This window comes from Leptonychotes weddellii, chromosome 3 (assembly GCF_054177405.1).
Source record: "Leptonychotes weddellii isolate Sample4059 chromosome 3, ASM5417740v2, whole genome shotgun sequence".
Classification (NCBI taxonomy): Eukaryota; Metazoa; Chordata; class Mammalia; order Carnivora; family Phocidae; genus Leptonychotes; species Leptonychotes weddellii.
Genome location: NC_138371.1, coordinates 63,120,844 through 63,138,355, shown reverse-complemented (window position 1 = coordinate 63,138,355; position 17,512 = coordinate 63,120,844). Strand labels below are relative to the sequence as shown.

Sequence of the window (17,512 nt, the reverse complement as noted above, 5' to 3'; positions counted from 1 at the left end):
TGAAGGACTCTCCTACGAACATCATCTGAAATGATCTGGTGCACACTGTGCTAGTATTTCATCATTGTTCAGAGTATTTTGTTTCCTTAGGGAAATCATTTGTAAAAACCATACAGAAGCCCATGAACTCTGATCGATCTGAGAAGTCTTCTCTCCTACCACTGTCCCCGCATAAATGCTCCTCTCTAATCAAACTGCTCCCTGCATTTTTGTATCATTTTGCTGTGTTTACTACAGCTGGATTTTGATGTGTTTATTACAGTTTGATTCATCTTGTATAGACTTTATTTTTCAGAGCAGTTTCAGGTTCATAGCAAAATTGAGTAGAAGTACAGAGACTTTCCTTAAAAGTCCTGCTCCCACACATGCAGAGCCCCCCTCATGGACACCCCCCACCCTAAACATATTTTGAATCTTCCTACAACTACACCCTTGTTCATAGTGTCCATGCAGTCTGAAACGCTGCTTACCACCTCTGTGCACAGATCCAACACAGGACCGGATGAACGGATGTCTCCGATTCCTCCTTAGGGAGGCTGTCTCTAGGTCTTCCTTCCTCCCAAGTCTTCCCTCCTTATCCTGTAACATGGTCTCCTTCACTCTGGATAGATAACTGTTTTTCTCTGGGGGCCTGGAACTTGTTTTCCGGAACTGGGTTATAAACTCCTTGAGGGTGAGGGCAATACCCCAGTACTTGGTTCTCTCAATAATAAGACCTGACTAACTCACTCTCTGGCTAGTCCTCATTCACATGCCAAAATAGAGAAGGTAAGGCCTAAGCATCAAATTAAAATTAAAATTGTCATCTTTGTTAAAATGGTGCTAAAAAAAACCAAACCAAACCAAAACAAAACAAAAAACGCTTGAGGTTTGTAGCCCTAAAAGGATGTCATGAAAATAAATCCAGCACGTCTTAGCTGCACACCGGGGAGATTCTTTCTGTCAAAATACCTATGTCCTCCATCCTGAGAGATGAACAATAACCCTCATAGAACTATTAAGCAATTGGAAGTCATATAACTAACCTACATAGTTCCAGGGAGGTTTCAAATAAAATACAAACCTATATTAACTGTTAGCCAGCACTGACATCAGCAGGGACAGCAGCTTATCTCTCTCTCTCTCTCGCCGGTTCTCTCTTTTTCTCTTTTTCAACTCAAATTAATATCTGCCTTTTGGATTGCCTCAGTAGTATTTTTGATGCCCAGTAATTAATGTAACTAAATGTAGCAAAATATAGAAGTGAAGGATGGGGGCGCCAGGGTGGCTCAGTTGGTTAAGCGACTGCCTTCGGCTCAGGTCATGATCCTGGAGTCCCGGGATCGAGTCCCACGTCGGGCTCCCTGCTCGGCAGGGAGTCTGCTTCTCCCTCTGACCCTCCCGACCCTCCCCCCTATCATGTGCTCTCTCTCTCATTCTCTCTCTTTCAAATAAATAAATAAAATCTTTAAAAAAAAATAAAAATAAAAAATACTTTCTGGGCAGGCGCCTGGGTGGCTCAGTTGGTTAAGCGACTGCCTTCAGCTCAGGTCATGATCCTGGAGTCCCGGGATCGAGTCCCGCATTGGGCTCCCTGCTCGGCGGGGGGTCTGCTTCTCCCTCTGACCCTCTTCCCTCTCCTGCTCTCTGTCTCCCATTCTCTCTCTCAGATAAATAAATAAAATCTTAAAAAAAATAAAAATAAAAACAAAAAATACTTTCTGGGCAGGCACCTGGGTGGCTCAGTTGGTTAAGCGACTGCCTTCAGCTCAGGTCATGATCCTGGAGTCCCGGGATCGAGTCCCACATCGGGCTCCCTGCTCGGCAGGGGGTCTGCTTCTCCCTCTGCCCTCTTCCCTCTCGTGCTCTCTGTCTCCCATTCTCTCTCTCAGATAAATAAATAAAATCTTAAAAAAAAAAAAAAAAGAAGTGAAGGATGGTTACCTGAAGTCAAACCAATCCTGTAATAGTGTGGGTAATTCTGACACCATCTTATATGCTGCTATATCAATTATCTTTTCCACTAAGGTCTCAAGTGCTATATGGTAATTTTTTTTTCTAGAGATTCTAAAAATCTCTAAATTTCTAGAGGCTGGTGCTATAAAACATTATTCTGGTCCTCATGTGCAAGGATAAATTTTGTGGCATTTTTACAGAAATTAGTATAGACCAAATCTAAGATTGGACTTTGGTCTATAAAAAGGCAAAACAAAACAACAACAAAAAAAGTGCTATAACAGATTGGGCCAGGGAGAAGGAGGCTGTTTTATAAAGGTCAATTTTTAAACCCCTCCTACAGAACATGATCTATGCAAAATATATCCACAATATATTCCAAAGCATAATGTCACCGGATAAACCTAAGGAGTGGAACATATGGGGGAATATGAAAAAGAAGGTATTAAAGTCTGAAAACAAGCAGGTTGGTAAGCTCATTAGCTGGGGTGGAATTTTAAAATCTTCACGTGAACGAATATATAAATCAAAATATACACATGCATTCACAGTCATGCGCACTGTATATTCACATATGGCACACTCTACAGTTACATTATAATCTTCCACCCTGGAACAGTGAATTCCGTTCTCTTTATAATGTAAAAGCGCCCTCTGCTGGCCAATCTCGGGTACTTGCACTTTCTCGTTTGATAACAGGAAGATCCAACATAGAACGATAAAAGAAGTCTGAGAGATTTTATGGGAAACTCTTCATCAAAGTAAGTTCACTGCAAATAAAAGTTTTATTTTGTTTTGAATCTCTTTTGCTTTGCTTTCATTTTATTCTAAGGCATTAATTCCTAAAATAGTGTAATGTAAAAGTCGGTGTAAAATAACTACTTACTTGTTTTTGAGAAAGCAATAGCAGATTATTAAATTAAAAATGATTGTACAATCAATTCTACTGTAAGCATACAGAATTAAAATGATCCAGATAGCCTCGTATTTCCTAAAGTTATTTTCAACAGAAGAAAATGAATGTGGCTTTTTTGTCCCTCTGATGTTTTCTAGGGAGGTGTGGTCTAGAGAAACAGCACAGATTTCCAATATTTTCTTGTTATAAGAGATGACCAGTGACTTTAGAAAGCAGAACTATAACATCCAGCATTAAAATTCTACTAACTGTCTGAGAACTATTCAAACATCCTTTAGAAATTATTGTGTTAATTTAGAAGAAGGCAAGTCTTAAAAATTGGTGTATCTTCATTATTAACCACTTTTTAATGGGAAGTAGTTGGAAGGAGGAAGGAAGAACAAATATCAGTCCCCAGGGTGGAGGCATGACAAAAGCACTCTCCAGAGCTGCCTCCTAGGGAATCCTGATATATCACCCCAAGAGTGAAGGAGAAATGGGTTTAAAATTGGTTTCAGGGCAGGCGACTGTTACTAGTGGTAGCGTATCTTACCCATCAGGTGTGTTAAGGAGTCAAAGGGGCTAAAAAACAATATATAAGGAATCTTTGCATTGAAACTATAAATAATTACCCCTTGTATGCACCAAGACTATTATGCGCTGAAAAAAAATTTTAGAAACCTGTTCAGAAATAAAAATTAGAGGAGTCAATTTAAAATTAGAAATAATTCGAGTTACATTTTTTTCCTTCTGCATATGAAAATTCATATTTATAGAATGTGTGCAGCTTAAGCAATAAGTTTCTTTCAACGTAGCATTGACTATATTTGAGCTATATATGAAATCTTAACCCTATATATTAGAATTCAAAATAAGGATTATACATTATCAATACCGATAAGATACGCAAACAAAATTATACAAATGCATAGTACAGACTATGGGATATTTTCCCCTTTATTTTGACTGTTAATTCTATGAAAGGATGCCTGTAGGGGCAAAATCCTTCTACGGTAACTTTTGCAACAAAAACTTCAATCAAAAGGACACCAGTAACTTTCTTGGGCTAATGGTACTTTACAAGTTATTTATATCTGTAATTCTTAGTTCCGGAGAGCAATAAGGAAAGAGACAAACACTTGGAATGACCCATAGCATCTATCAGCAGTGGTGTCTAAGACCTAAAGCAAAGGAACTACATTTTCATAAATAAGTTACCTTTTGTTATTGCTCTGAAAAGGGCCAGAATGGATTGGTCTGTCTGGCTCTCAAGTCCACAGGGAAGTCCAGACATCACGAGGATCCTACAGACCAGAAGGTCATTCAAGTCTGTGAATTGGGTGGGGTCCTTATCACTGTACAGTGTACTATACTTCCACATGTTCTCAGACTGGTATATATATTTTAATAGGCTGTCCTTGCATTTACTGTATGAATGTTACTAGCACTTACTGTGACTATGCAGTGACCACTGGTTGACTGACATGCCCGTCAGTTGAAAGCTCCACGGGAGCAAGAAGCCACCTCTGTTACATTCCCCCACTATCTTGGCAGTACTGAACACTGAACAGTACATGTCTGGCATGTAGTAGTTAAATAAATATTTGTTAAATGAAAGAATCCAAAGGAACAGAGGGCAAATGGGAGAGAGGGAGAGAGGGAACACAAGGGGAAAAAATCCCTTTCTGTCCTCTAAGGCCATTATTGAGATCTAGATTTTTTTTTTTTCACAACATGCAACTTTAAGTTTTACATTAACTCATAGAAAAACAACATTTTTAAAGTTTTGCCTTTAATTTTGTTCACTTTAAGACTCAGAATCCTCCATAGAGACATAAGCTACAGGCTGATGAGATGCATTGCTGGCAACCTTTGATGAAAAACCCTCATTCAAGATACAGGATCATCTTCCAGCCTCAGTCCTGTCTTCGATTCTTTCTAGTGTGGATTTAGAAAATAGCTGGTAACCCACAGAGATGTCAGGTGTCCTACCAAGGAAGTTTATTAAAATGTGACAAATCCACATTCAGATAGTGATTTTGGCATTCCGATAAGATCATGATTTCTGAAAGAAAGCGCAGCTGCTCAAATGAAAAAAAAAAATCCTCTGGAATTCAGGTATTTGCTATTCTGTATATTAAACCTCACTACTTAAAGTGTGGTCCAGGACCAGCAATACAGCATCACCTGGGAGCGCGTGAGAAAGGCAGAATCTCGGGCTCCACACAGGACCTACTGAATCAGAATGCATTTCATTAAGACCCACTCCTCCCGATGGTTCACATACACAGAAAAGCAGCAGAAGCACTGCATAAAAAACAAACAAACAAACAAACAAACAAATGAGTGAGGCACAAGCCTGAATAGCTGGCAAACTATAAAACATATTGGGACTATTTATGACAAAGGAATGCCATCCTATATATTTAGGTACTTCACATAAATCAGCAAGAAGAATATAAACACCTTAATAGAAAAATAGATAGGGAATTAGTAACAACAACAAAGAGAATAAACTTACAAAAAGGTTTTCCACCAGAAATCAAAAAAATAAAATTCAAATAGCAAAATACCAAACTGGCAAGGCTTGAAAATAATGATATTTTGTAGAAATACCTGTTCTTGTGGAAGAGACTTCAGGGCAATAGGCACTCTCTTATACTACTAAAGGACACCTAAATTGGTACAAGTTCCTGGAGTTAAATTTGACATTAAGTATCAAATGTCTTAAGATTATAAACATCAGGGGCGCCTGGGTGGCTCAGTTGGTTAAGCAACTGCCTTCGGCTCAGGTCATGATCCTGGAGTCCCGGGATCGAGTCCCACATCGGGCTCCCTGCTCAGCGGGGAGTCTGCTTCTCCCTCTGACCCTCCCCCTCTCATGCTCTCTCTCTCTCTCAAATAAATAAATAAAATCTTTAAAAAAAAAAAAAGATTATAAACATCATTGGATCCAGAAGTTCCAATTATGTAGTATGTTTTTGAGAATTAAACTGAAACATAGATACAAAGAGAGCTATTCACAACGTAGAAATTTTTAAACATCCTAAATATTTAACAATTGATTTATTAATTATAAAGCACCCAATGGATGGAACTATTATTAAGTCATTAAAAACCATGCTATAGAAGACTACCTAACAAACACAGGAGAAATGCCATCGTGTATAAACATCCACTTATGTTAAAAGAGCAGAAGGATAGATACCCAAATGTTAAGAGTAATGTATCTACATTGTGGGAGGATGAGTGACTTTTTCTTTTTATGTTTTCACATTTTCCAAATTTCCTGCAATGCAGCTACACTACTTTTCTGAGTAGAAAATAGTAAACTTTGGAAGCGCCTGGCAGGCTCAGTCAGTGGAGCATGTGACTCTTGATCTCAGGGTTGTGAGTTCGAGCCCCATATTGGAGGTAGAGATTACTTTAAAAAAAAAAAAGAGAGAGAGAAGAAAGTAGTAAACTTTGCAGTGGTGTGATGGAGTCAGCTTATATCAGCTCACAAAAGCCAATCGTTAGATTTTCAGGAATTTGTGAGCAGGTTAAGCACATCCATTTAAAAAATTAAATAATATCGACTTACAGTTAAATAAATTATATGAAAGCATAGGTAATGAATACTTAAACTCATCACTTCCTAATCGTGTTTCTGGATTTCGCTATTATCTATGTCCTTGAGGCTGTTAATGTCCATTGTATCTGCATAGTGGAAATGCTAACACGATGGTGACCTAGTGCTTCTCCCTTTCCAACTCAGGGACATTAGGTTGGAGGTCTGACATCAGCTTCAGTGGGAGCATTTGCATCGTGAAGGTTGGCAAATGCTACAGCTCAGGACTTCCTTTCTTTCCTCCGGAGAATTACTTCTTCAACATTTACCAGCACAGCACAGATTTTTAAAAATTGTTTCTTTTAAATGACTATTTCTTGTGAAAATAGAATGTGGCCCTTTGGTGGGGAGAGAGGAAGAGAGGATTTTCCTATCCAGTAAATTAGGGAGGGGAATGTGATTAAATTAGTTTGATCCTTCCAGGAATGTTTCATATCAAAAAAGGTGGTCATGGTGGTGAATAGTTCACTCACCACTTAGTTACTGCAAATCAAGCCAACCCCAGTTTAGCACCTGTCATCTTCTTTGCTACAGCCTTGCGTTTGGTCTCTACAACCCAGCTGAACCTCCCTGAGACATCCCAGTCTATAAAATAAAGAAAAGATAACGAATGGCCTTTTTAATCCTTGGAGCTTGGGATGAATCAAACTAATTCATATATTTGAAGGTACTTTGAAAACTATGAAATATAGGGTATGCTTATAATACTTATCACATCACGAAGACCATGGGTATCTTCTTATAAAGCAAAATTAGAACCAAATGTGTTCCTATTCATAACATACTAATATTGCATTAGTTTTGAAAAACATTTTTAGCCACAAAGAATTCTTTTAATTTAAATGTTTCTAGAAATATGAATTTTAATAAGAATGCTCACAAAATCCCAAGGCCCAAATTTTCTCCCTGTGTTTCACAGATCCCGATGTCATCAACTGATTTTTCGGGAAGTGGCAATTAGCAAAATATGGAAACTATGCGCAGGTTCCAAATACCTGAAACAACAGAAGAATCCACCAAAGACGATTCCAGCGAATCACTCTCCTCATCCCAGCCCTCTCTCTCTGGACTTGGCTGACCTGTGGCTAAAAGAACTGCCTCTTGAATGTCGGGGCCACCTTCTTGGGATAAGTTCTCAGTCTCTGTGAATAAAGCATTAGAAGGTAAGTAGTAGTGCAGTGCAAGCTTGTGTAGAGTCTGCATCACTGCAATTGCTATTCTGCAAATGAAACAGGAGTTCCTAATGGACATTTACCGGAATATATTGAAGTACTTTGAAATCCTAAACAGAATGTAAATCGTTAATGCAAGTTTTTACACAATATAAGTAGATATCATTGCTATTTTGAAAAGCAAGTGGAGGTTCCCAGTAGAAATCTGCCTGAATATACTTTTGTACTTTGACATTTTGAAATGCTAGGAACATAGTTTTTGTTATGATACGGTATTTCTATTTTTAATATGGACACAGTGAGTAATTCTTTTGTAATGATTACATTTTATCTAAAAAGACATTATCTAAGTATCATGGTAATCACAAAAACAGTCTGATGATTTCCCATCTGACCATTACTGGTAGGAAGTAAGACACTTATTTAGTGACACAAAGTTATATTTAAGGCTGAATTATGAAAATGCAAATTTGGTGGTGGTTTTTCTTTAGCTTGCGCTCTTAACATTTTGTTCCCTCGCTGTGCGTTCTACATGAGATGTACATATGCTTTAATGTCAGCCTAAATTCATGTATTTTGAATATCTGGAGATTTTTTAGGAATTCAATAAAATATTCTGCATCCTTCCCTTCCCCTTCCCTCCATTTGTCCCATCAGCCTTTCTTCCTTCAACCAACAAGTATTGAATGTTTTCTTACGGGACTGTGTGGGTTACAAAGAAAAATAAGAGTTTCTGTCCTCCTGAAGCTATCGTCTATCAGAGAAGACTGATTCCCTAAATAAAGTTTCTTAAAGTATCATTGTGTATTAACCCATCTGAAAGAATAAAGGGAAAGTATGTCCTGCGTATGGAGAATTTCCCAAAGAAAATTGTTGTGACTTTGGACTCTGTTGTTGGACAAAATGACTTGACAATGTTTGCAGGTACACATTAAGTATGTTTGGGGTTTGTAATCAGAATCGTCCATTTATTTTGTGCTTACCATACAAGTTCTATGGAAATGTTGAATCACTTAATCCTCCAAAGAGCCCTAGGTAATAGGTAATATTATTTTCCCCAGTTTACAGAGGAGTAAACTGTGGCACAGAGAGGGCAAGTGCCTGCTCAAAGCTATACAACCAGGGAAGTAAAAGAGCCAGGATTCAATAAGCATCAGTATCCAGAGCCTAGGCTCCTCTATCAGTCAGCTCAGGCCACAATAACAAAATATCATAGATGGAATAACTCAAGCAAGAGAATTTGATTTTCTCATAGTGCTGGAGATTGGAAGTTCCCGATCAATGTGCCAGCAGGATTGGTGTCTGGTAAGAGCTCCCTTCTAGGGTACAGAAGGCCACCTTCTCATTGTGTCCTCACATGGTGAAGAGAGAGACAGAGATCTCTTCCTCTTCTTATAAAGCCACAGTCCTATCAGATTAGGGCTCACCCTTCTGACCTCATTTCACCTTAATTATCTCCTTGGAGGCCCTATCCCCCAGAAACAATCACAGTAGATATTAGGGCTTCAACATATGAATTTTGGGGAAACACAACTTAGTCCATAGTAACTCCTAATCACAAGAATAATCACAGCTAACTTTATTCTGGTCATTAAGACCCACCAGAAAAATTCTTAGATCCCCATAAAAAGAGGTATAGGTCAGCAAACAAAATTTAAATCCCAATCCCTCTGATTAGATTTTCTGAGGAAATGAAAAAATAAGCCCTGCTTTTTGGAATGAGTGGGTCAGGAGCAACCTGCCTGCCGGTAGGGGTGGTGGGGAGTCCACAGATGTTGCCCCAGCCAAGGATTGGAGATTTTCTTCCACTCCTCAAGGGAAGCTCAGAGACCCCTTTCCACTCTGCTCCCTGCCGTCAGAGAAGCCCTCGTATCTGGGTCAATGCCCATCATCACTCCCTTTGGTAGAATGAGGGAGAAGCCCCAACCATGAGAGGACCCTGCTACGGGACAAGAGAGGGGTTTGGACAATTGGTGCCCCTGTTTTTCTTTCCACAAGGCCTTTCCCCCTTTTATAAAGTGCCTGGCCTTGGCCAGCCAGGATATGTGTGTGGGCTGGTGAAATTGTGGATAAACTAGTCCCTAAGCCATTCAAAAACAGACACATAAAGACCTAATAAATTTACGGCATACAGTAAAGAAAGTGAAGAGGAAAGCATGAAAGTACTAGATGTATGTGATGAGTGTGTTACAATGTAGGTATTACCTGGGATGTACTACACTACCTACATTGCTCTTGTTCAAAGAATTATAATTTTTAGAATTACATTAAACTTCTAGAGGCGACTGCATGGCTCAGTCAGCTAAGTGTCCGACTCTTGACCTTGGCTCAGGTCTTGATCTCAGGGTGCTGAGTCGGAGCCCTGCATTGGACTCCTTGCTGGGAATGGTGCCTACTAAAACAAACAAATAAACAAACAAAACTTCTAACAAAGCATCTGGTGAAGAAGAATTTAAAAATATTTTAGAAAGAGGGGTGCCTGGGTGGCTCAGTGGGTTGAGCAACTCTTGGTTTCCACTCAGGTCATGATCATGATCTCCAGGTCCTGGGATCCAGCTGCATAGGGCTCTGTGCTCAGCATGGAGTCTGCTTTCCTTCTTCTTCCCCATGCTCCTCACCCCCACTTGCTCTCTCTTTCTCTCTCAATTAAGTGAATAAAAATCTTTAAAAAAAAAAAATATATATATATATATATATATTAGAAGAAAACATGGCCAGACATGTTGTATATGTCAGGAGAATCTAGAAGACACTTTGGAGCAGATCTTCTAGACTCCATCCTAAACAAGTGTGCCACCGTACACAACTGTAAAATGGATGGGTACCCTCGAATTTGAGGGACGGATATAACAAGGTCTTGTGACCTAAAAGGTCACCTTTCTAATGTTTCTCATTACACTGAAACCAAAATTTCTCAGGGAACAACAACAACAAAAAAATCTAGACTGCAGCCATTTTCTCTTCGAAATTTAAGCCCTTGAATGTTTGTCATGGATGGAAAAGGTTCCATGAGGTCCTGAAAGGGAACTCATCATGGGTGTGTGTTGTGTGTGTGTGTGTGTGTGTGTCTGTCTCTGTATATGCATATATATACACAGATATGTGTGTGTGTGTGTATTTCTTACTGGGCGAAATTAACCTATTTCATAAATAACATAGAATAAAAAATAATGTGCTATTTATTTTAATAACTTAGTAACTTTTTATTTTGCAAAAGCAACTGAGAAAAGTGTTTACTGGGTATCTTCTTCCATTAGAAAGTGGTATGTGGCAATAGGGACTTTGTGTGTCTCACTTAAGTCCATATCTGCAGCATTTGCAACAGTGTGTGCGGCACTCATCACACGTTGTTCATTGAATGAATGATGGGATGGCTGGATGAACAGAAGAAGTGGAGTAACCTTGAAGTGATTGTAATGTATTTAAATCATTTTATTACCAATTAACTTTCAATTTGTCTTACATATGAGATTTTTGAAAACATAAGATACACACCCTGAAAAGAAAAACAAGATGGCAGTTTATATTAGGTTTACAAATAATATATGTGAAGACTCTAAAATGTTACTTTTATTATTATAATTGAAGGAACAAAAAAAAAAACCTCACAGGAAGTAATATTGAGATATGTTGGTAATTATAGACCTTTTATCAAATGTTTAATAAATTCCTTAAAAATTGATATAGATGACCAGAAGACTAGCAGCACAGTTGTAATAACCACTAAAATATTTTCTTCCAATTTATTGGTTATCTAATCAATGTATAAATTATTTTGATAAAAATTTTAGATAATCATCTTGTCTTCAATATAAGATGAATAGTGGAAGGAATATTAGACTAGGGGTCAGCTGCCAATATAGCTGCCAATATTTGGCAGCTGCATAAATATATAAAGCTGTCAATAGCCCAGTTTGCTGAGTTTTATGATCTTTGGTAAGTTAATCTTTTCCCACGCAACAGTTTCTTCATTTGTAAAGGGGAAAAAAATAGATGATTTCTCAAATCGCTTCCAATTTTGAAATTTTGATTCTCAATATCTTAGTGTTTGACATTGTGTCTACAGGCTTCGTTAAGCTTTCAATCACTAGGGAAAATGTACAAACTCTTTTTTAGTAGAATTAGATATACCTGCATTGCTTTCAAAGCAAGTGGTGCCTGTTAGCTCTTGGATAAGAGCGTGGTTTTCCGTTTGATGCAGAACAATCAGAAATGCAGAAAACCAGTTTTCTTTCTGCATGATCCTTTTCAGTAGCTCTCTTACACCTGATTCATTTCCATTGCTTTCTGCAGCAGAAATCTGTTTTAAGAGAAAAGCAGAATTAAAAAGATCACACAACTTCTGAACAATTTTAAACAGGAACTAGCCTTTTTAAAAAATGAGCAATTAAGCGTAGTAAGTATTAGTAAAGGCTTATATCTAACCACTAAAGAAAAGAACAACGTCACTTACAGTAATTCTGGATTGTAGCTGGGACAAATCTCTGGGCCAAGCCCCCTTTTAAATATGAACCATTTTTTAAAGCCACTAAGATATTCAAAACTTACACTTAGGAAATAAAGGTTCTACCTTGGTCATTCTGAATAATGGGGACAAAAGAAAATGCCTTTTATTTCTAGTTCTGTTATGTCTATTTGCATCAATTTCGTTCCGTATATCTAGGGTTTGCTATTTCTTTTCAACCCATGGAGTCTATAAATAGGAAGCCAAATATTTCTTACCTGACTCCTCTCTCTTGACTATCACTACTATTAAGTAATTACTATCAAAAGATTTATATTCTTGTTTACTTAGTATTTGCAATATGTATTAATGACTATAATATTTTCCTAAATTTGTGTTTATTTAATATTATGAGACTAATTTATTTATACATATATTCCTTAAAGTATGGGGCAGAATCATTTAGTCTTCCTTTGACTTCTCTTTTAGACTAAACTAACAAATCATTTTAAATGTAGATCATTTGTGTAATCATTATCACAGTGCATCTCCCAGTTCTTAATACGGCACCAAACATTTGGAGAAAAGACCAATACAAGCCACATTTAGAACAGAAAGAAATGAGACAGGGCATCATCAGCCTGCTGTGCCTTTGGGAAAGGCTTCATCCCTCTGGGCTTCAACTTCTGCATGTGCAAAATGAGGCAACTGAAAGGAAATTTCAGGGCTTTTCCACTCTACCTGCACATTAGGCACACCTGGGGAGCTTTAAAAACACTCATGTCTGGGATCTACCCCCAAAGATTCTGACTTATTTTGTCTGTGTTGGGAAGCCAGAATTTTTTTTAAGGATCTCATGATTCTAATCAGCAGCTTAGATGAGAAATATTGACTTACCTCCTCTCAAAGGCCCTTCTGAACATTCGTCCACCTCCTACATGTAGAATCTGGGTTGATTAGCTAGATTAATTGTTTCCTATTAAATTTGTGTATTTTCTAGTCCTATAAATATATCCTATAACTTTTTAGTGTCAGGTATTTGCTTGCATTTTTGAAACAGTGTCTGACACAAATTTAGTGTTAGTTATTATTATGGATGACTGAAGAAAGCATCTACCTTTATAAACACTTCACCAGTGGACGCTACTTAGTACAGAAGTATGCAGCATGATTTCTACCCAGTGGGTATGTTTGTCTTACTAGATAATACTTAATAATGTTATTATAAAGGCTTTGCACCTATTAACCCAGAAACCCTGAAGAAGGAACTAATATTAACCCACTTCACAGACCAGAAATCCAAGGCACACAGAATTCCAGTTACCTCCCTGAAGCCAAAAAGCTAGTAAATGGCAGAGGTGGCATTTCATCCCAGGCAATTGACTTCGGAGGCCAAATACTGCCTTCCTGAGCTATAATTATAGCTACTAATTGTCTCCAATTTTAAGCACATTTTCTGACAAGAAGTGGATAAGATGACTACTGGACTTAATAAAATTTAGGTGATTTCAGTCCATCTCCCTCACAGCATTTTCTAAGCAGATTCTTGCTCATTTTCTACCTTTTGTCTAACTTCATTAATCTCCTAATGGAAACTTTTTGTCTTCTCTGGTGTTTGTAGCATCTTTATTATTATCTGCTAACTTAAAACTTAGTTGCTAAAGACGTTTAGTTAGACTGGTTTGAGCACCTTCTTTCAACTCAATCATTTCTATTTTTAATTACCTTACTCTTTAATCACCTTTAAATCCATCTGACAGAAGTAATCAGAAAGCATTTCTCTAAAAAGATAAGTGATACACTGTAATGAATATTCTCACTAAAAACCTAATTATATTATAGGCATTAAACTTTCATCCACTATTAATCAGTTAAGTTGATTTTAACTGTAAAATTACACTTGTCAAGCTTTCTTTGTCCTTACTGGGTTCAGGCATTTGAGGATCATTATGTCATTATTTCCTATGAGTATTTTTATTATCTGAACAGTGGAACTACATAGAACACCAGTGCAATTTTAGCAACTTCATCAAGATTCTGAATTTTTAAGAAGTCTTCTGAATTTGAGTGCTAGAAAGTACCTTTGAAACAGCCATATATATATATATATATATATATTTTTTTTTTTACTTAATATGTTCTCCTAAAACATACTAGAGATATTAGATCCCAGTATTAAACTTGATTATAAAAATTGAGAGGTGAGTATTTAGACTTGAGACTTCAACAGGACATGTAATGATTCTCACTCATGTTCCTCCCTCACTGAACATTTTCCCTAAATATGCAGTTTAAAATATTTCTGATACATTGTTAACTAATTTATGGAATACAAAATAAATATGAATTTGTGGGTAATACAATTACATGCTTTCACATTCTAAATTCTTTGATCTATGTTTTTTTCTTTCCAACCGAAATCAGTAGAGAAAGCAATGATATTTCCATTAAGCACTGGTTTGCCAACAAAATGGCTTGATAAAAATGTTTTCACTCCTTCATAAAAACCTTAGATAACTATTTAAATATAATGGTGATTTTTTTTAACACAACAGAGCTCAGCTCTCATCCCAGTAACTCAGGAAGCAAAACTCATGTTAAAAAGAAAGAATTTTTAAAGACTAGTTCCTCATAGGAAGAGAAGAAAAAATAAAACAAGATGAAATCAGAGAGGGGGACAAGCCATAAGAGACTCTTAATCATAGGAAACAAACTGAGGGTTGCTGGAGGGGAGGGGGTGAGGGGATGGGGTAACTGGGTGATGGCCATTAGGGGGGGCACATGATGTAATGAGCACTGGGTGTTACATAAGACTGATGAATCACTGACCTCTACCTCTGAAACCAATAATATATGTTAATTAATTGAATTTAAATTAAAAAAATAAATTTTTTAGAGAGAGAGAGAAAAAAAAAACTAGTTCCCCATAAAAAGTTAATGTGTTTCTAAATGAATATGTATCAGCACACTGACATAACTGATTTCTTACTAGTACTTTTTCTTGCTAATAAAATTCTTACACATACTAATTTACCTGACAATACAATGAGCTGGGGGAGACTGACTCAGCTTCTCATCTTTATGTAAGGACAACTGGACTTGGTTTCTAGCTGGACCGAACACACTATCTCTGGTTCTCCTATGTAAATGAAAGGTATATGGGGTCTTCCTGGACTCTGGATGTTTAATGCTTTGAACTGGCCAGGACTGAAACAGGAACCTCTCTTCAGCTGTTCAGACTGATATTAAGTAACTATGGAAATGTTTATATGGTTACCTCTTTTCCAGAGTTCATGGCTGTCTAAGTTAATGGATGTGCCAAGAGGTCACTAAGTGTCCTAAAATAAAAGCAGGTCAGTCCAGGGGCAGCCCCTTTCTATTAGGGATCATTATATTATAATGATCTATAAAATGATTCTTCTATTTATCGTTGACTCCCCAGTATTTATAATAGTGCCTTGCATACGCTAGACATTAACTATTTATTAGAAGAATGAATCAACACTACAACATAAGCTCCATGAAAGCACAGACAGTATTGGCATTATTATCCAGTCTTTTCACCACTGGCATGATGTCTGCCACAAGATGTCACTCCATAAATTTAAACCAAATGAATGAATAGTCAATCCATTAAAGATGTTTTTTTGGGTACTTACTGGACACAAAACTAAATCTAGGATAATTTCCGGAGGCTCTGATGTATGAAGGGCAGGGGTTGCAGGGATGGACATAAGAATCATAAACTAAAATGACAGACCAGTAGAAAATGTCTACTAGAAAACAGGAAAGGGGCGCTTGGCTGGCTCAGTCGTTAAGTGTCTGCCTTCAGGTCATGATCCCAGGGTCCTGGGATCGAGCCCCGCATCGGGCTCCCTGCTGGGTGGGAAGCCTGCTTCTACCTCTCCCACTCCCCCTGCTTGTGTTCCCTCTCTTGCTGTCTCACTCTCTGTCAAAATAAGTAAATAAAATCTTAAAAAAAAAAAAAAAAAAGAAAGCAGGAAAATAATTAAAATAAAATACTTTTTTGAAGCCCTAACTTCTTATTCAGATACTACTTTAGGCTGTGAAAAAAGCAGATTTGGAGATCTTATGTCCATCATCCATCCATTTCCAAATGCCTGGCAAGGCAATCCATGACATCATGCGTTCTTATCCTTTATCCCAGACAACTTTTGGAAATAAATTCAATCAGCCAGTTAATACTTATTAAGTATCAGTTCTATACCTAGTCCTGGCTAGGTTTCTAAAGATGAAAGACAGTTTTTCCTTGGAATCACAGTTTAATCCAGGGGCTTTAAGAAGATCTCAGTTTCAACGTGGTTGATTAACCTAAATTTCTGAAACTTTAAATTCACAAGGAAAGGTAACCAAATGAATGATGATAAAATTCATCATCATCATCATATCAAAACAACTCTTTATTATTATTATTCATTAAAAAGCTTTTTCATAAACATGATTTCTCATTTGTATTCACTAAAGTACCATGAGTGAGAGGAGACATTATGTCCATTTTCATGGGTAAATTTAGGATCAAGGAACTTAAATAACTTGACCCAAAGTAACACATAGAGTAAGAAACAAACATAGATCTCAAATCCAGGTTTTCCCATTCCAAATTCTCATGTTTTCCCCCAGTACGATTTGCTATTTTGAGATAAATATTCATCAATGACCCCCATATCAATATAGATTCTTCTAAATCTAGTGCTTCTTTCCAATAGCTTATTTTTCCACTGTCTTCAATAGCTTTGATGGCACATGTAAAATGACGTGTAGACATGATTCCAGAATCGCACAGACACTATTCCTCCTCAGAAAGCTTCAAATGCATAGCTCCTCCATCTTTCAGAGGCTCTTTTGAAATATGAATTTGAGGGAGAGTTTGGGTTGCTTTGGCTTTATCTGCTACCCAGTACATAAATGCCCCTTTACTCTACATCTTCTTTGTGTCAAATCCCTTGCATTACTGCTAGCTGCCTCCAAGCTTGCCAGAATCAAGAACTTGGATAAAATCTAGCTGGCGGAAATTCAATCCAGGCAAGACAAAAGTGATGCTGATAGGCAGAAGTATTTAGAGTAAATAAGGAGAAGTGCTGTTTCGTTGGCAATCGGGACATCATACCCACCAAACATAAACAGCTTTGTGGTGTTACTGGACTCTGTTGCTTCTGGACTTCCTAACAGCTACTGTGGCTGGAAATGCCATCTTCCATCTCCAGCTGGCTTGAAGGCTGCATACTGTCTTCCAAATTAAGATTCTGCCACAGTGATGTACACATTTGTCATATCCAGCTGGACTACTATAATGCGTTCTAGCTGGTTCTCAATACACAAAACTACATAAACGTTACAGACAACAGTGTAAAGTAATTTACTTGTTGGGAAAACCAGCCACCAAAATTAGATGCATGCTTGGGTCTTTGGACAGCCCTATGGCTGTCAAGTCTACA

General features: G+C 37.5%; 1 protein-coding gene across 2 annotated transcripts in view; it reads right to left on the bottom strand.

Moving 5' to 3' along the window:
* IFIH1 (interferon induced with helicase C domain 1) overlaps positions 1-17,512 on the bottom strand; it is a 56,434-nt gene that overhangs the window by 37,099 nt on the left and 1,823 nt on the right. For both annotated transcript variants that reach the window (XM_081814298.1, XM_081814299.1), the window contains exons 2-3: positions 11,744-11,912; positions 7,436-7,582 (exon numbers count right to left, since the gene is read on the bottom strand). In XM_081814298.1, coding sequence (XP_081670424.1) covers positions 7,436-7,582; positions 11,744-11,912 — 316 coding nt within the window. The remainder of the gene's footprint in view (positions 1-7,435; positions 7,583-11,743; positions 11,913-17,512) is intronic.